Below are 20,423 nucleotides of genomic sequence, written 5' to 3'. Positions count from 1 at the left end.
CAGTCATGGGTCCCAGTGTTTCTGCTTGCAATTGGGCATTGAGCATAGAACTGGGATACCATATAACCCACAAGGACAAGGTATAGTGGAAAGAGCTCATGGTGCTTTAAAAACACAATTACAAAAAATAAGAAAAGGGGAGTTATATCCCCAGACACCAAGTAATCTTTTACATCATACTCTTTTCATTTTAAACTTTTTGAATTTGGATAAAAATGACAGCTCTGTGGCAGATAGAATGTGGCACCCTCAGTCATAGGATACTTACGCCCAAGTCAGGTGGAAAGATCCTTTAACTGGACAATGGAATGGCCCAGACCCTGTATTGATTTGGGGAAGAGGGCATGTTTGTGTTTTTCCACAGGATGCGGATGGAGCCAGGTGGCTGCCAGAAAGGCTGGTGAGGTTTGCCAGATGAGCGCCAAAGAAAAAGTAGAAAAGAATGATGAGGAGACAAACGTGGCTGATGATGATGTTCCAGCAATTGATCTTGGCTGAGTTATACTGGACTAATGTTCAAGAGATAGTAGTGACTGTGAATGACTCTTGGTTAATTGCTCAGCCTGATTTAAAAAGCCAGATGATGCTAGTGGCGATGAATTTTTATTATTTTGGATTGAGAAGTGGGTTGCCTATTTGTTTTGTTAAAAATAATAAGTCTGGGTGTGTAGATGACTGTGTGCTTGTGGGACAAAGTGGATATTGTACCAATGTCAAAGTGTTATTGCCAAGAGATAAAAGGAAAAAAAAAATTCCCCACAAGCATTTCCACCCTGTAAGCAGTGGCAGATATTCTAAAAAGGTTGAGAGCCACCTTACATCCTGTGGCAAGTCAAGGCAGCTGTGCATGATATGAGATTGCACTCCCTCCCCTAACAGAGGCCGGTAGTCAAAGACAGGTAAGATCTTCTGGGAGAAAGTCAACCTAAGACAGGGTGTAGCTGGTGGAAGCTACGTGCCGATGCCAGGTAAGGCTTTGTTCTTGGAGAAAGTCAACCTAAGACAGGGCGTAGCTGATGGAAGCTACGTGCTGATGCCAGATAAGGCTTTGCTCTGGCAGAAGACAACCTAAGACAGGCACGGTCCTTCTGTCCTAGATATAGCATACTCTGGGGTTATAAAAATAAAAAAAGAAGGGGGAGATGTTGTGAGCTGCTAGTCTATTATGTACATTGAGCTGTGGCAGGCTTGTTTACTGAGTTTGTGTTATGCACACCAGTACCTAATCTGCCTAATCAGGAGGAATGTGTTTATATGGAGAGCCTCACAATACCTGACCTGGAGGCAATAGTGGTAAACAAGAAGATCAAAGAAGCCTTTGATCTGACTGCTCCTTGACCCTCAGATTCAGGTGGGAAAAACAGCTGTTGAAATTAATTGAGTTAAGATCTCTGATGGAGTTCTGTATAAAAAGGCAGAGCTGAAATAAACCAGGGCTGCAGGCACTACTGTCAGCCCTCCCAAACATCTTTTCTGTCTCTCATTTTTTCTTTCAATCCTCACTCCCCCTTTCAGGTACTGTCCATCTTGGCCGGCTGGCACCGGCACTGCTGTTTCAGCCATGCAGTCTGTGGTATTGTTAGGGTAGCCTGCACAGGTTGGTAAGGATGCCAACAAGCTTTCTACACCAGGCTCTCCCAATCCTGGCTCATTACTAACAGCAAAGCCACCAATGATCAACTCTGAGTTTTTTTTCCCAGGCCTCAACCCTCTGTGTGCCTTTGTCCTACCTACTACCAGTCAGCACCCTCCCTTTTTGAATGGCTCTCCTCCCTTGGTTCCTTGGTTCTGAAATATCACCTGAATTCTGATTTCTGCTTGCTTCTCTGGAGGCTTTGTCATAGGCTAGTGGTACTCCTCTCTTCTCACTCTGCAAGTTCCCTGGGAAAGTTGCCATGAGACTTTGGCACAGTGTCTTCTACATTGAAGAAGGCACAGAAAAAAATGTATACTAAATATTTGTTGGGTAAATGAATGGACAAATAACCAAACTATCCCTTGTAAGATGATGATTTTCCAAAACTAAATCTCTAGTTTAGCTATCTTTCCTGAGTTCCAAATTTAATATATCAGTCAGTGACTGTCCATAAAATGCCATATATCTCTTCAAACCCAATGATCTTATACAGCAAGATGCATTTATGCTTCTGTGCCTTAACAGTGGTTGAGGTGATCTCTGCTCTAAGTGCCAAGCTTCAGGTTTTCTGGATTGGGCATTGGACAGAAACTAGATGCAGGTTTCCTCCATTAGTACAGTGGCCATCCACAGCTCTTCTCCTGGCAGTGGCCAAACCACAGAAGTTCATTTAAAGCCTCTGACTGTGTTCACATTCTCTAATGTTCCACAGATCAAATTGAGTCTCAAAGAGAAACCTATCATCTAGAAATCTATCCAGTCAAACAAGGAAGTAATCTTTCCTCGTGGGGTTGGTAAAGGGAATAAGAGGAAGTAAATACTAACTGATCATCAAAACTAACATATCAAATTTTCTATAAGATACTCAACTGTCTGAACATTTCACAAGCTCCTTAAATTCTCTGTGTTGTTTGCTAAGACTTGTTTGTGGAGTTGGGTCCACATTCTACCAGCAGGGGAGTCTAGTGAATTTGGACAGAGTACTTACTTCCAATTGCCAGTTCCTCTGATTGACCACTCTACCTTCTGGAAGTCCTTAATACCCTACATAGCTGGACAATTCTGTCACTACAGAAAAACATCTGACTCATTCCTGTTTTCTATACTTTTTAGGTTCTAAGTCTGTGGCACTTTTAAATTCATTTTTCCAGCCCCCACTCTGTTCGGGATTGTATCTCCCCTGCCTGTCAACCTCAGCTATCAAGGTACCTTTATGTTCTGTTTCAGCTTACCTAAGTAGAAACAAGGAGACTGGACCCTGGGAAGTCCTTTTAAACCCTGATGCCCTACACTGAAAATAATCTGTATATCATTCTTTCTAGGAGAATTTCACGAATTTGGCAAAAAGCCATGTCTCATGGAACTGATGTTAGGACCCCACCAAAGGAAAGATAGGTTGGTCGTTGATGAATTTTGCTTTTCTATGGCCTGGTTTAGATTACAGTTAGAGTACACACACACACACAGAGCCTATATTTGTTTCTAATCTCCCCTCTCATATTTATTTAGCCTGTCGCCAGATAATTCAATAGTCTTCTAGAGGACAGTGGGCCTTGCCTAGAGTCTGAGGACAGGAATAGCAAGTCTAGATGAATGCACTTAGGCGGCATGAAGAGGAAAGCTTTGCAAGATGGATATTGGCAGCACTGCTAGCTCTTGCCTTGCTGTATTAATTTCTCCCTTGAAAGAAAGCTGACCCAATTTTTTCAGCCTGGAGCCCTAATGGACTCTTATTCAGAGGCCATCCTTCTCCTACATAAAGAGCTGCATTGTATTTAATGATAAGCCTTTTAATGGAATTTGCTATTTCTGGGTCTCTGGGAAACTGCCATTAATGAGCTTGCAAGTGCAAGGAACAGCAGATGTTTGAGGGGCATGCTTTTCAAGGACAGACTACCCTGGCAGGAAAATGAAGGAAACCCAGAAACAGGTTCTTTTTCACTCTACTGGAACTGGCTTGGCTGTACCCAAACTCTGATCTAGATGAAGTAAGCTTTTAAGATTTGAATATATCATGCCCCAGTCTCTTCACTCCCTAGCACCTATCTCCGTGCCATCACCCCCAAATATTTCTTCCATCTATTCATAGCAATATCATTAGCAAAATGTAAAACTAGTCCAAGACACACATAAACTAAAAGCAGGCTAACTTTCAAGCTGGTTTCAATGCCTATTTATCGTTAATGCCTATTTAAAAGACTGAACAGAACAAGTGGAGGGGGCCTGCTTAAGGCAAGTTTAATCTTTTAACTGCTGGACTCATTTAGCTCTGGACCCAAATCTGCATATTCACTCAGCAGCAACAACAACAAAAAGCCTGCTGTTAATCAGAGATGTCCTCCTTCACAGAGCAGCTTATCATCACTTAACTCTTCCACAAGGCCCTTCCAAATTGTACCTCTAAAGGAGAACAGCTCAACGAGGCACATGCGATGTGCTCTGTCATCTTTGCATCTCTTGGTAATTCCAGGATGCTGGCACTCAGTATTGACTTAGCACCCCTTACAGACTGGAATTTTGCTGACATACCCACTCTTTGACCTGGGTCTTAATTGGTACTCCCCTGGGTCAGCATCAATGGAGTATATAAAGATATATTTAAAAAGGTCCTTGTCCTTAAAGGTTTGGCGGTGCAAAGAAGTCCAATTTATAGTATGCACATGAGCTCAGAGCAGTGTGCTAGAGGCTGTTGGCAGTTCAAAGAGGAAGAAGGCCAAATCCAAACCAAACCAACCAAATAACCACAACACCACCACCAACAAAACCTTGATAATCCCAAAGAATGGTCAAACTAGTGTGCAACATCACCTAGGCACTACTTTAAAATGTGAATTCTCAAGCCTCACTCTTGACCTTCTGAATGAGAAATACTTCAGGTGGATCTGTATTGCTAACACAATTGAGAAGTTCTGACTTTATAAACAGCTTCTAAGTAACCACACAATCATCACTGTTAGGCTAAGACTAAGTCAGGCCAAGAAACTATTGCAGTGGTTTTAGGGTCAGGCTGAAGGTCACAGTCATAGTGGAGTTTTAAGAATGCCTCATTGCTTAAGTCTTAACCCTCTCATCCAAAGATTTTAATTTGTGCCTAAAGTTTTATGTGCGTGGGGGGGTGTCCTTTTAAGACAGGGTCTCCTTGTAGCCCCAGCTGGCCTGAACTTGCTATGTAGACCAGTCCGGCTTGAACTCAGAGATCTGCCTGCCTCTGCCTTACAAGTGCTGGGATTAAAGGTGTGCGCCACCATTTATTTTTGTCTGAAATTTTGTTAAACAATAATAAAAACACTCTATGGTTGATTCTGACGATTATTAGGTGACAGAACTTCAGGAGCATCGTGAGAAGGAAGAAGTCTTTGGTGATAATGAAGAGATGTAGAAAGGGTTCATTTCCTTGACTGCCCTGTCAAATCACCCCATACAGCTGCTTTAAAACAACTTTATTCTGTCGCAATTCTAAGACCCAGAAATCCAATGTCAAGGTGACTGCACAGTCTGCTCCCCTTTACAGCCTCACAGGGACAGTCTGTTTTCTGTCTCTCCCACTTTCTGGTGGCTCCAGGGATTATTTAACCTGTGGCTGCATCACCACAATCCTGTTTCTGTTTTCACATGATCTCCTCCTCCTCTGCGACTTCCCCTAGTCTATCTAAAAATATCTTTTTATTTTCTCTTATAAAGATGCCTTTTATTGAACTTAGGGCCCACTGAAGAAATGCAAGTCTGACTTATCTCAATTCTTCATTACATCTGCAAAAATTCTTTTCTTCAAATGAGGCAGCATTCACAGGCTCCAGGCATTTGATGTGGGCATTTTGTGTCTGTGTATGTCAATATTTTAATCTTCCATAGCTAGCATCAAGAGAAAACAGCATTCACCAAGTACATAATTAGCACGAAAGAGAAAACAACAGGATTATCTTGTGGACTGGAATTTTAACAAAGTAAGAGTCTCAAGTTCAAGGGGCAGAGCTATACAGTGGTCTTTCAGAATTCAGTAGGCAGGGGGCATATCTTCTTAAGAAAAACCTTAACACTGTGCCTCAGGAGTCTGGGAAAACACTATTCCTGATGACGACATTGAAGATTTGTAAGAAGTCTTTCTGTTTCTTGTTCTGAAGGCTCTATAGCTAAGAAAAAAAGCTTTCTAGGGAGACCAAGAAGTCTCAGATAACTGGGGGTATGTTTATTTCTGTTTGTTTCTACCCTAGCCTCTGTACTGTGAGAAAGGCATTTGTTTCTCTGATACTTTGATCTGCCTAGGAGCATTTTCTGCCAGGTGTATCCTCTTCCCTGGAAGCTCAGAATATAGTAAATAGTTTCAAAACGATTCCTTGAACAGTCAGAATGTGAACCAATAGCCTGGGCTGTGATTATGTCAAAGAAGTTTGAAAGAAACTATGCACTGTCTCTGTAACTATATTGTTTCCATGGATCTGTTTTAGTGTTGGGATTATGAGAGAAGGGAGTTGTAATAAACATCTCTTAAAAAGGCAAGGTTTGTAATTAACAAATCAGGATCTTGGCATGTCTTGTCCATTGAACTGTTTGAAACTTATCATTAAATATTTCTCTAGTCTGCTTCCTTCTGATGTTCCTGATCCTCATGGGAATCTACCTGCAACAAAGGTGAGCGACGCTACTGGAATAAAACTGCAGGAAATAATGTGGCAAGTGTGTAGACAGAGAGTTAAAACAAAGACCTCCTGTTGATTATAATGAAGATAAACTAGAATCAACCAAAGGCTGACAGGTACTATTTCAAGGAAACTTTCTCAAGGAAAATTTTATCCTTCATATTATTCAAGGATTTCTCAGTTCTCTCTTAGTGATTTGTCAACATTATAATTCATTTTCATACATAAATTTCATATATATATTTCATATATGTAAACAGAAGATCTTACACAAGTACCCATACAACTACCATGAAGAAAAATTGATACTCTTTATCCTCTTCTGGCCCAGAATTGCCTGTTTATGTCAGCTTTATTATTATTATTATAATTCTATAATTAGTGCAACATCACAGTAAGTATATATGGCACTTGAAAGTTCATGTTCAATGAAAACTGGGTTGAATGCTTCAGAAAGACTTAAAAAGGCAAATTGCTTACAACAAAACAAAATAATACAACAAAACCAACCAGTATCAAATTAAGTGCTGCAGAGTAGAAAAGGATAGCCTACAGGATGAGATTAAGAATTCAGAAGGCTTTATGTGCATTTTAGGTTCTCTCTCCACTTAAAAGATGCCAAAACTGGGAAAAAATAATAGTTATTTTATAGGTAGGTGTCTTACTTTTCTGTTGCTGTGATAAAATACCCTGACAAATGCAACTTAATGGAGAAAGGGTCTATTTTAGCTACAGTTCCAGAGGGATACAGGCCACTGTGGTGGGGAAGACATGGCAGCAGGCAGAGAAGGCACAGAGACAGAAGCAGGAGGTTGGCTGGTCACATGGCATCCACAGTCAGGAAGCAGAGAAAGAACAGAAAGCAGAGCCTAACTATAAAGCCTCAGTGACCATTCCTCCAACAAGATGCTTCTTCCTAAAGGATACACAACCTTTTTGAACAGCACAACTAGCTGGGGACCAAGTGCTCAAAGCAAGAGTCTATGGGAAATTTCACTTTCAAACCGCAATAGTAGTGATCTTAATCTAAGGCTAGAAGGAAAGCTGCTACAGCAGATGGGATAAAAAATACTGAGGGGGAGTAAGGGCAACTTCAAGTGATTGTGGTAAATAATTTATTATAGGTGAACAGATTTCATTCCAAGTGAAACTGGGATTTCACTTCAAAGGAAGCCATTATTGAGTTTCGAATTAAATAACGATGTGCTTTGGTTTACATTTAAAAGAATATTCTTGACACAATGAGGGGCAAGAATGGACCACATGACCCACACAGAGGTCACAGCAGGAGCTGAGTGCCAGAGGTGATGGCTTGGATTAGAGTGGAGGGAGAAATGAAGAATGGAGATTCAGCTGATTTTTATTTGTTTATGCGATAAAGTCACTAGGTCTTGATTCAGAACTACATTTAAAAGGAGATGGGGTTGGAGAGATGGCCCAGCAGTTAAGAGCACTGGCTGCTCTTGCAGGGGACCCAGGTTCAATGCCCAGCACTCACATGGCAGCTAACAACTGTCTATAACTCCAGTTCCAGGGATCCAACACCGTCTCTGACCTCTGAGTGCATTGCACAACAGGGTGCACTTACATGCATGCAGGCAATAGACTCATACACATAAAAAATAATAGGGACTTTTGCTGAAGAGGTTGGCGGAAAGAATGTAAGAGCCAGAGGAAGGGGTGGAGTGTTAACTGGAAATGTCCTTCAACCACTATGCTGGGAAGCTATACTCACACCTCCTTCTCATGCTCATCAAGAGGTTCCTCTTGATGTTCTCAGCTTATATATCCTTTGCCCCTCCCACCCTATCAGTCGACCTTAGATGCATGTGGGTGGGGGGTGCAAAGGATATATAAGCTGAGAACACCAAGAGGCACCTCTCCTGCCATTTTGTGCAACTGTTGGGGTCATAGGACCTGTATTTGAATGTGGACTTTACAATGCAGTCATAAATGTGTGGCTCCCACTCTTCTGTAAATAAACCCCTACTGTTTAAAAAATTTTTAACCCCTCTTTTAAAAAAGTAATAATAACAATAAATATTTTTTAAAATGATAATAAAATATTTTTTAAAAAAGGAGACAGGTAAGTTCAACACCGGGGAGCAGCTGGTTCCACACAGAGGCTGGCCCTGATGCCGCTGTCCCTCAGTCCCTCAGGCCAGCAGCCCCCGCACCCCCACAGCAGGAGTACACAAAGGCCTGGGAGCAAGCGCAACTGGGAAAAAAAAAAGGAGACAGACATAACTCCATTTTGAGACAGGGTCTCCCTGTATCCCCAGTTGGCTATACAGAACTCATTATGTAGACCAGGCTGGCCTTGATCTCACAGAGATCTGCCTGCCTCTGCCTCCTGAGTGCTGGGATTAAAGGTGTGCACCACTACACCTGGCCATAGCCCCATTTTTGTTTCTAATTTTAATATTTTTATTGAGTGGGATATAATTCTTACTCTAGACAACTTATTTATATACAGTTAAATGGCATTCAATATACTGAGTTATGCAACTATCACCATAATCAATTTTAAAACATTATTTTACCCTCAGTGAAACCCCTAGCCACCTCCAGATTGTACTTTGCCTGCATTCCTTAGCCACTACCCCTGCCAGCAGTCTCCTTTGTCCACTTTATTTACCTACTCCATGGTGGACAGACACTTATTTTGTTTCCACTTTTGAGCTATACAATGTTTCTAAGAACAATTATGTACAAATTTTTTATATATATTATTTTTAAAAATTATTTATTATTTTTATTTTATGTGTATGAGTATTATCCCTGTATGTATGTGAGTGCACCTGTGTCCTGCAATGCCCATGGAGGTTAGAAGAGGCATTCGTCTGCGCAAATGATTAAATCCTCTTGCTTGTTGCATCTCCTGGTCTGAGGACTGAGTTATTGGGGTGCGGCCTCCCGTGGATGTTGGGTACCCCAGCCTGGGGGTCCTACAATTTATTATTTTTATTTTATGTGTATGAGCGTATTGCCTGTATGTATGTGAGTGCACCCGTGTCATGCACTGCCATGGAGGTCAGAAGAGGGCTTCGGATACCCCTGTAACTGGAGTTAAGGACGGTTCATAGCTGCCATGTGGGTGCTTGGAATCGAACCTGGGTCCTCTGCAAGAGCAGTCAGTGCTCTTAACCACTGAGCCATCTCTCCAGCCCCATGTATATTATTTATTATGTTGATTTTATGTGTATGGGTGTATTGCCTGTACCCGTGTAAGTGCACCTGTATCATGTAATACCAGAAGAGGTCAAAAGAGAGTGTTGGGCTAGGTGTAGTGATGCACACCTTTAATCCCGGCACTTGTGAGGCAGAGGCAGGTAGATATCTCTGAATTCAAGGCCAGCCTGGTCTACATAGTAAGTTTCAGGTGAGCTGGGGCTACAGGGAGACCCAGTCTCAAAAAAAGACACACACACAAAAAAGTGGGTGTTGGATCCCCTGGAACTGAAGTTAGAGCAGTTGCTAGCTCCCATGTGGAGGCTGGGAATTGAACCTGGGTCCTCTGCAAGAGCAGTCAGTGCTTGTAACCACTGAGTCAAGTCTCTGGCCCCAAATATGCAAATTTTTATGGAGACATGTTTTAGTTTATCTTGGGTATATGCTCAGGAGTAGAAGTCCTTGGATCACATGATAACACTCTGCTTACTCACTTAGGGAACGGTTGAGACTATTTTCTAAAGTGGCTGCACCATTTTGTATTCCCACCAATAATGCATAAGGGTTTGAGATCATTCTGGCTGCTGCCTCATAGAGAAAAGACTGGAGGAAGACTGTGGTGTAGAGGTTAAAGGAGAGCAGAGAGACCAGAATGGCAATGCAAAGTCAGGGCATCCTAGCAGGGTGTAAGGACACTCAGCTTAAGAAGCACTTCCTACTGTTTTATGGTTTGATGCAAAGGTTAGTGAGAGATAGCTGTCTTTACACCATGGGTTATATCATTAAATTAGATTCCAACAGAGAGGGCTTGTTAAAACAGATCCATAGTTTTCAAATCTAGAGTCCTACAGCAACTGGTACAACTGCTTAAACATCTGTCCCAAACAAGCTTCTGCAAGCAGAAGGAAAAATTTAGAGAAGCAGAGGGAGCCTGTGGGTATAATAAAACTTACACTCTTTTAAGGCATGAACACATAGGGCACAGGTGGCTCTCTGTGGCCAGGGAAGGGTGTGTTTTGTCCAGTTTACTTATTTACTTATGTAACAACTGGGCAGGTGTGTTTACCCTTTACTATGCATCTAGTTCAGGATGGGAATTCAAACAGCTGTCAGGTTAAGATCTGCCTGGCACTGGGTCATAACATCCCTTATGTTAGGAAGCCTCAGGACAATCACCAGAGCATTGTTGTGGTCATTGAGGGAAGGGGGGAGGATTGAATCTAGGGCCTTGTGTCTGCTTCACCACTGAGCCTCCAGCTTTTAAATTTTTAATTTGAGATAAAATTAACTAAGCTTCCTAGGCAACTCTCTGTGTAGTTTAAGCAGGCCTTGAAGTTGCAGTCCTCTTGTCTCACTCCAGTCTCCCAAAATGCTGGGATTATAGGTATGTGCCTCTACCTAGCAAACTGGTTAAATTTTTAAACACTCTTCGGATGATTTTCATGTTCATTCTGGATTTTGGATCACTTGATTATTTAGTTACTGGACTACCAGTTGTACATTACTATAAAACTAAGAACTTTATTATTTTAGGAGATAGTCTATACATGAATCAAATATACTATATACTGTTTTATCTTAGGAATCAGTATCAGGATTGAGACAGGTTTTCCTGTAACCCCAGCTGGCCTGGAACTTGCTATGTAGACCAGGTTGGCCTTGAACTCACAGAGATCCACCTGTCTCTGCCTCCCAGGTGCTGGGATTAAAGGCATGCACCACCATGCCAGGCCATGAAAGAAATATTAATGAAATACATGGGAGGAAATTTTAATTGAATTTAACAAACTTAGTAAGGTTTTATTTTGTGCCAGCCATTATATGAACTACTGGAAAAACAGATGAATAAGAAAAAGGAATTAACATATAATTAAATTTAATAAACTAATTTAAAATAAAAAGTGAGCTTTTTTGCCACAGGCTTTTCTTAGAGAATTGTAAAATTAGATATGAATGTGCATTCACAACGGCCAAGATATGAAATATACCTAGATGGTCACTGATGAACAAAGTAAATGGGTTACCTATACCCAATGGGATATAATCCAGACATAAAGAAGAATGAAATCCTGTCATCTGCAGCACCATGAATGGAGCTGGAAGGCATTATGGTATGTGAAATAAGCCAGGCATAAAAGACAAATACTGCATGTTCTTACTTACAGTGGCAGCTAAAAGAACTGATTTCATGAAGGTGGCTACCAGAGGCTAGGAAGAGGAAGAGAAAGGAGAGTGGCTGCTTAGTGGTCTAGGCATACAGTTGGGACAGGTGGAATACCTTTCAACGCTCCACAGAACCAGAGTAGCTATGGTTGACAATTAATTGCACATTCAAAATATCTAGAAGACTTTGAATAGCCTCACCATGAAGAAATGTGAAAATGCTGAGGTCATGGATATACCAATTGTCCCGATTTGATCATTACATGTTGTATGTAATGACCACATATTGAACATCATATTGAATGCACAAATTTTATGAATCAGTTAAAAAGTTAAAAAGATGGAGAGATGGCTCAGCAGTTAAGAGTACTCATGCTCTTGCAGAGGACCTGGGTTTAATTCCCAGTACCCACATGGCGGCTAAGAACCATCCTTAACTCCAGTTCTAGGGGGATCCGATGCCCTCTGTGACCTCCTCAGCATTGCACGACACGGGTGCACTCATATGTATGCAGGCAATACACTCATACACATAAAATAAAAATAATAGATAAAATATTTAAAAAATAAGCATAGAGAGAGATGAGTGCAAAGTGAAGTCTGGGAGGAATTGTACTCAACTGTCATCTAAGAATTGGATTGTGGGGATATACTAGGACATTTTGCTGAAAAGTAGACAGGAGGATGTAGGATGGTACAGTAACTTTAGGAAATAATTTCATAGTTTCTTAAAACATTAAAACAGAAATTTAGCATACTAATTAACAATTTTCCTCTTAGGTATGTATCCAAGAGCACACAAAGATTTGCATATGAATATATATTGTTCATAGCATAAAAAGTGGAACCCCAAATTATCAATTGGTGAATAGATAAACAAAACATGGTGTAGCTGTATAAGAGATAAGTGTGTGTGCAATAAAAAGGAGTGAACTATTAATGTATGGTAAAGCATGAATGACCCTCAAAGAAAAAGCCAGATGAAAGGATCAAATGTTGTATGATTTCACTTATATGAAGTGCCCAGAAAAGATAAATCTGGAGATGTTGTCTAGAGAAATAGCTCAGTGGGTAAGAGCACTTGCTGAACAGTCACAAAAACTAGAATTCAGAACCCAGAACCCATATAACAAGCTGTCACTTCACCTCTGAGGGGTGAAGACAGGAGGATCACTGGGGTTTGCTGACTTCCAGCCTTGCTGGGAAAACTAGACCCTCTTGGTTCAGAGAAAGACTCTGCCTAGAAGGGACAGACAGAAAGTGAGAGAGAACAGGTGATGTCCTTGTCTGGCTGCCATGTGCACCCAAATGCGTGTATACACTTAGACACACACACACACACCAAACAAACAAACAAACAAACAAAAAACCCAAAACTAAATCTTTTTTAAAAAAGAACAGAATAAAAAGTTACTTCAGGATAAGGTGTGAATAGGAACTAATTAGATAGGGGCACAAGGTTGCTCTAAGACTGGACTATGGTCATGGATCACTACGTTTACTAAAAAATATTGAACTACGCCTTTAAAACAGAGGAATGAAAAGCCAGGCATGGTAGCCCATGCCTTTAATCCCAGAACTTGGGAGGCAGAGGCAGAGAGATCTTTGTGAGTTCAAGGCCAGCTTGGTCTACGTGGAGACCCTTGTCTCAAAACAACAAAAAAGAATAAATAAATAAATCAACGGATGCAATTTTTTTTTCCGAGGGTGGTGGCACACACCTTTAATCCCAGCACTCAGGTGGCAGAGGCATGGGGATCTCTGTGAGTTTGAGACCAGCCTGGTCTACATTGTGAGTTCCAGGTCATTTGGGGCTAGAGGGAGACCCTGTCTCAAAAAGACAACAACATCATCATCATCATCATCATCATCAACAACAACAACAAAACCACAGAGGAATTAAGATCTTTTGTAGGAAAACCCAATTACATGATAACTTTATTAGAAAATATAATAGCTAAGTGTCTATGTTGAAAAATAAAAAGTTCTGAGAACAATAAAAATAAAATGGAGGTCTTAAACATGTAGTGGAATATAAATCACTTCAATAATCCAGAGAAGATAGGAATGGTGATTAAAGGAGCAAAGGCTGGAACAGGAAAGGCATAGAATATGATGAAGAATAAGAGTAATCACCTGGGGTAAGCTCACCTATCCAAGAAAAACTCATGAAGGATTAAATGTGCACTTGTGGAAAATATGTGCCATACACACCGTAGGCAAAGGAAAGGTGGCTTAACAGTAACAAGCATTTTTAATTTAAACAATTAGCATGAAAAGTGGTAATGAGGGGCACTGTATAATAAGAAGCAATCATAATTTGTAATGGAGAACATACTCTGAGAAACATTGCCCATTATGTGCCAGGATTGTGCCTGCCTTCTATAGTGCTGTATCTCAATCTTAGCACATAATAGGATGCCATAAAATATTACAGACTAGAATCATTACCATAGTACACTGAAATGGTCTCTTTATGTGTTTGGCATACCACAAAGGCAAGGGCTGTGTCTAGGCTTTATGGCATCAATGTTCAGTAGAGGCCTGGCACATAGTAGGCATTCTACAAATCTCATCACAATTTGAGAATAATTTGCTTTATAAAATCTCTCCTGTTCTTGCCCATAATGACATATCCTTTGCTTTTATTTTCATAGAATTCATAATTTGAAATATCACATGTAGCAATTGATATGTCTTTTAAATTTATCTTGCTATTTCAAATCATGTTTTCCTTCCAAAAAACATTTTGGCATTTTGAAGACAAGAAAAGTGCCTTATATTTATAATTGCCTTAATGTTTCTTGATTGGTGTCACTAGATGGATGTAGGTTACACATAGTGGAACATGTCAAGGCTTCCAAGAGGCCACCATTTGGAGACAAACACATGTGCAAAGAATGCGAACTTAATGGGATAGCAGAAGGCAGCTGGTGGCATTCCATTTGTAGTCTGTGTTATATGCCCTCTGGAAAACAATGTGGGGAGATTGCCTGTAATTCTGCAAAGAAAGCAAGTTTGGGAAGTGAGAGGAAGATGCTGAGGAAAGAGCAGAGCATGCTGTTCATTATACTCTGGGCAGAACCTGGACCTGACCGTCCACTGGCAGGAAGAGTGTTAGGAGTAGGAGACCAAACAGAAAAACTGAGTAAACAGCTTCTTTTATCCACTTGAGCCCCATAGAAAGGTCAGGGAGGAATGTTGTTCTTCGTGTATAGACTGAGTGGAGAGGAAACTGAGGAGCTCTGATTGGGAAACTGCAGACGGTTAACAACCTGCACTGGAAGCACCTTCTTGGAGACAGAGAGCCTGGTTAGATTCAACCCCGACTCTGGTATGAAGTAGGGAGACAGACTGGCTGACCTCCCAAGGTTTTTTCTGTTCCCTTAATTACACACGGAATCTCGCTTCTCCCCATTTATGCTCCTACACGTGCACACAGCCAGTTTGATAGTAAGTCCCCTGGGCTGCCTTCCAGGTTTAGTACAGAGCCACACAAGGATGCTGGCACCCAACAAACGACTCAAATATTTGTTGAAGGACGGAATAAATGAATAGTGTTTAAATAGGGCTCGCATGTCACATGACCTTCTCAGCTATACAGCACAGAATGAAATCACAACATTCCAGGCACGATCACCCGAGCAGAGCTGGCAAGAGGAAGAATGAACACACACACACACACACACACACACACACACACACACACTCGCTGCAACCTTGAGAAATGCACAACCCACCTGCTCAGTAAACAGGCTGCGGGAGTTCTTTGGCAAAGATCTTGCCTCCTGCTTCCGAATGGTGCCAAAAGGTCATGTCACCCAGATTTAGAATCTCTAGCCTTGGTCTCCGTGGCAAAGTTTGTCAGGATTCAGCCAGGTCTTCCCTGGGCCACATCTGCACTCCCAGCCCTGCTTTGGGAACCCCTGGCGCGCAGCTGGCCGGCCCGCAGCGCCCCACCTTACCTTGGTGAGCTGAGCGATTTTCTTGCACATTTTCACATGCATGTCGGGATCACAGTCCATTCTCCAGCCTGCGCCACCGCGGGCGTCGGCTTTGGAGCTCGTGCCAGTTCCCGGCGGCTGGGTTTTGCTGCTGAGGGCAGATGCCATCCCTCTAAGCCGCCCAGCAGGGACTGCTCCCGCCGCACGCCTCCTGCCCGCCGTGGGGGCTCTCAGTGCACAGGCGGCACTGCAGTCCTGCCGGCACCGCCGAGTGGCTCCCCTTTCCACCCGCGCACCCACCTTCCTCTGCTCGCGCTCGTTCTCTGGCTCCCAGCTCGCGGACACCCGCACCCTGTAGCGAGGCGCGGGCTCGCACTGCAAGTGGAGCTCTCGATCCGCGGACGCTCCTGAGAAGGAACCCGCTATGGCTGCAAGCCTACAGCTTCTGAGGGATCTTGGGTTTGCTAGAGACCCGCGCAGCTTTCCTGGACACGTGGGTGGCGGGGGCTCCCGACTCGGCGCCCGCAGATGCAGCCCGAGGTGGACAGCGTCGAGGAAGAAGTGCGGGCCTTAGCCTCTAGCAGCTGGACTTTCTGGATGAAAATACCCCCAAGCCCTGCGCATTGGCGGTAGATGGGACAGGTGAAGCAGCGGGCTCAATACTTCATCCTGGTTGCTTAAAGCAGAGGGCGCAGGTGGAAGGCGGGACGCTGAGGGGTGGGAGGAAGAGCTAACCACCCCGATTCGGGAGGTATGGGATTCGGGGGAGAAATAGGTGACAGTGCCTGAGCTGCGGGAAACCAACGAGGGAAACCTCTTAGGAACTTCCAGAAGAGTACGCTCAATGCGGGCTGCCAAAATCCTCCGGCAAAGTGGAGGTCAAAGACTAACTGGTGATTGAAATTTATGGAAAAGCAAGCACAGAACTCATTGCAGAAAGGGGTAGAACACAGGAAAGTCATCGGAGGTAACGGGTGATAGGTAGCAGGCGTGGTAACAGGGCTCAAGGAGGAACGCAGTAGTCACAAGCAGCTCCAATGAAAGTGAAGCAGCCATCAAGGCCCACGCTATTACCTTGGGCACACCTGAGGAAGAATCCTGTCAGTTGCTACCTTTTTAGTTTGAGAAGGGCGGAGGCTAGCGAGCCAAATTCTTTTTCGTTTTCTTACTCTCGGTTCAAACAGTGAACTCTGGAAAACGTGACAGAGCCCCGATTAGATTGTTTTCGTGTGAATAAATAGCGTCATTGGTACGAGTTTGCATGATTAATATACTTGACTTTACAAAATGGTTCACCTTAGGTACTGCAGGTGACAATAATCATTTGTCTCTATAGCCCTAGCTGGTTTGGAACTCGCTGTGAAGACCAGGTTGGCCTCCATCTCATAAAGATCCACCTGCCTCTGCCTCTCCAGTGTTGCAATCAAAGGTGCAAGCCATCATGCTTGGCTGGCAATAATTATTTTTAAACGTGAGGAAAACTGACGAAATATTCGAATAAAGCCAGGCAACGACAAACTGCAGTTGGGTCTGAAATGGAGACACTGAGAGCCAACACTCTTGTAAAAATCCCCATTCCTCTCCCTAGAAACCACACAGCATGTGAACTGTCAAGGTAGGATTTTTGGTTTCTAGTTTCCCATCCTAAGTTCCCTTTCCAAGACAAACTTAGTTTCCCTGGGAAATGTCTAACTCAGAATTACCACCAAGAGGTTCTGAGGCCCCATCCTAGACCCTCTTGGGACAAAAATCTCTGGCATGCAGGACCAGTAATCCATTATTAAACAAGCACCCTACTTAATTCCAAGTTGCATGGAGTATTTTAAAAATATTTTACGGGTATGTGTGTACTGCATGCATGAAAGTACACCTATGTCATGCAATGCCCATGGAGGTCAGAAGAGGGTGTCAGATCCCCTAGAACAGTTGTTAGCAACCATGTGAGTGCTGGGAATCGAACTTGGGTCCTCTGCAAGAGCAGCCAGTGCTCTTAACTGCTGAACCATCTCTCCAGCCCCCTAGAATATTTTTTTAGGCTCTTCATATCCATTAAATCATCCACTTCTTAAAATTATTTTTATGTGTATGTGTGTACTGCCTGCATGTATGTAAGTGCACCCATGTCGTACAATGCCCACAGAGGACAGAAGAGGCTGTTGGAGTCCCTGGAACTGGAGTTAAGGACAGTTGTTAGCTGCCATGTTGGGTGCTGGGATTCAAACCTAGGTCTTCTGCGAGAACAGTGTTCTTAACCGCTGAGCCATCTCTCCAGCCCCCTAAATCATCTACTTTGAGAAGAAAATTAGCCTACATGGAACCAGAATTATGAATAAAAAAATTATCCACCATTTTGGATAATCACATTAGTGGCCATATGACTTATAATGTTTGGGTGTGAACAAACACACGCCCACACACTAGCCACATGCATCTCCTTGCATGTAGAAGCCCCTCAGTATTACATTGTCATAAATTTAATTGTACCAAGCATTTATATACTAAAATGCATTTTACCTAATTATATATTCACCCCTTTCACTTCTTCTTTATATAATGTTGAGAAATTAAACCAGCTTAAGAAATGTGTGCTGGAGCTGGGCATGGTGGCAAACTCCTGAAATCCCAGGACTCTGAGGCGTTAAGGTGCAGTGGACATGCTGGACTCACCCAGGGAAGGTGCTGGCACTAGGACTCTGGAGGCTGTGCAGCCCAGGAAGCAAAGAGAGGTGAGGGCGGGACCAGGCCCAGAGGGCTCCTGGGGACCAGGAAAGGTGCTGGCCCGTTCCATATATTTATATAGTATCACAGAACGTGGCATTTTGGAGCAAAATGTTTTGAGGTAAAATTATAGTCAGGTTATATTAAATATTAATATGATCATTAGGTGCTTCACAATTTTTTTGGAAACAGTGTGTGAACAACATGAACCTATAAATATTGGGATAGTCATTGTTTTCAGCTTCCTACCTTAAAAAATTGTGTTAGTAACAGAGGTGTAGAATCCAGGGATAAGAGTCACGTGCATGGGTGAAGTGCAGACCAGGGCACAAAGTACCTTTTTTTAGTACTGGAACCAATTTGTAAAGCACACCTGACTTAAACAGGAAGAAAAGAATCTGGAATTAACATAGTTTTAATTCTATTATTTTTCTAGAATTCAAATAAATAGAACACTCCAACACTAAAAGGGGGAATGGAACTGAAACTTTCTAGTTTCATTTATAACAAGTCTCTTTTATTGAATGGAAAGATAAATATTTTTTAATTTATTTTTTGAGTGTAATGTCTGCATGTATGTGAGTGCACCCGTGTCATGTAATGTCTGCATGTATGTGAGTGCACCCGTGTCATGTAATGTCTGTAGAGTTCAGAAGAGGGCGTCAGATCCCCTGGAACTGGAGTTACAGATGGTTACTTGCTGCCATGTTGGTGCTCCAAATGAACCTGGGTCCTCTGTAAGAGCAGCCAGTGCTCTTAATTATTGAGTCACCCCTCCAGCCCCAAAGACAAATATTTTTAATGCAATTAAGTATGGGTAACTGCCCGATACAGTTGAATATTGCAATGTAGTTGTTACTTAATTTCCTTTTCTAGACTTGGGCACTGCTTCATTTTTATCATTGTATAGTGTTACTGTAATATAAATCCAAATTGCACCAAGAACTTACTGGACACAATAATTGTCCAGAGACTCTTCTTCACTGCATTTTTTTTTCTGTTCACTTTTAGTTTTCAACTCCATGCCTTCTTAGACTGGTCCGTTGTTTGGTGAAGCATCTCACCCAGTGCCTTATGGAAGAGTAGATGTGAGATTAAAAAAATTGAGACCATGCAAGTCCAACGATAATTTCACCCTCTTTATTGACTATATTCTTGTCTGGGCACAGAATATGAGGTTGGAAATAAATTCATCTCTTAAGTTCAAGGCTGCTTTCATAGCCCTTAAGGATTCATTGTACCCAAGTCTATGCCACTCTGAAGCATTCGTTTATGTAACTGTTTTCTCTCCCCTTTTGAAATCTTTTAGGATCTTAAAGTCTAGCATCCTATCATAGTAATGTATTTTTTAAAAAAGTAGTTGTGCTGGACAATGAATGGGAGCCTTTAAGAGACCAATGTTCTGTCCCACATTTTCAGGAAACCTCAATTCCTGCTTCTCATGTGCTTTCTATTCTTATTCTGGAACTCACTGACCAGATGCGACATGTCATCCTGATCTGATTTTCTTTTGTTCCACCCCTGCCTTTGTTCCTCCTGAAATTTGTGTAATGTATTTCCATTAAATTCCATACTTAAATTTGGTTCTCTTTTTTTCTAACAGCGCTTACTTTCTAACCATTTTTTACACTATCGTGTTATTTCACAGATCGTCTTTTCTCGTTTCTGAGACTATCATAGCTTCTTCCACCAGTTTTATGTTCATCTTTCATGCTGAAGTCCCCTTATATGCCTGTGTTGTCCTTGGTTGTCACTATACGTTGAGTATAAGTAACTATAAGCTGTGTATGAATGAGTAGGGCTTGCAGACACTGGATCTCACTGTAGCAAATAATCAAGGATCAAGCTGTTTTCTTCCACCATTCATCTTTTCTGTATGGGTTGGGAAAGCCTGCATCTATAAGCCTAGGATAGCCAGGCAGAGAATGCAAGTTGGCTTTGTGTTGACAATACTGCATGCTCTTGTCTACAATACAAGCACATCACTACCACTGTTACTCTCCTTCAGTCCTGTTTGGTTCACTTATAAACCTTCAGTATTTTGAAGAGTTAATTGCCTGGTTATAAAGGAAGGAAAAACATACTTTCAAAGATTCCCCTTGCTTTCAATTTTGCTTTTCACGTCCACCTTTGAGGATACTTTTCTCTTGAGCC

General features: G+C 42.2%; 1 protein-coding gene across 5 annotated transcripts in view; it reads right to left on the bottom strand.

Annotated features, from left to right (window-relative positions):
• Fam184b (family with sequence similarity 184 member B) overlaps positions 1 to 15,835 on the bottom strand; it is a 136,535-nt gene extending 120,700 nt beyond the window's left edge. For all 5 annotated transcript variants that reach the window (XM_029560515.1, XM_008826863.1, XM_008826862.2 and 2 more), the window contains exon 1: positions 15,573 to 15,835. In XM_029560515.1, coding sequence (XP_029416375.1) covers positions 15,573 to 15,719 — 147 coding nt within the window. In that variant the 5' untranslated portion in view covers positions 15,720 to 15,835. The remainder of the gene's footprint in view (positions 1 to 15,572) is intronic.
• Positions 15,836 to 20,423: the final 4,588 nt, after the last annotated feature.

This window comes from Nannospalax galili, unplaced genomic scaffold (genome assembly GCF_000622305.1).
Source record: "Nannospalax galili isolate Female #2095 unplaced genomic scaffold, S.galili_v1.0 scaffold271, whole genome shotgun sequence".
Classification (NCBI taxonomy): domain Eukaryota; kingdom Metazoa; phylum Chordata; class Mammalia; order Rodentia; family Spalacidae; genus Nannospalax; species Nannospalax galili.
Note: the sequence above shows the minus strand (reverse complement) of the source record. Positions and strands in the feature narration are given on the sequence as shown.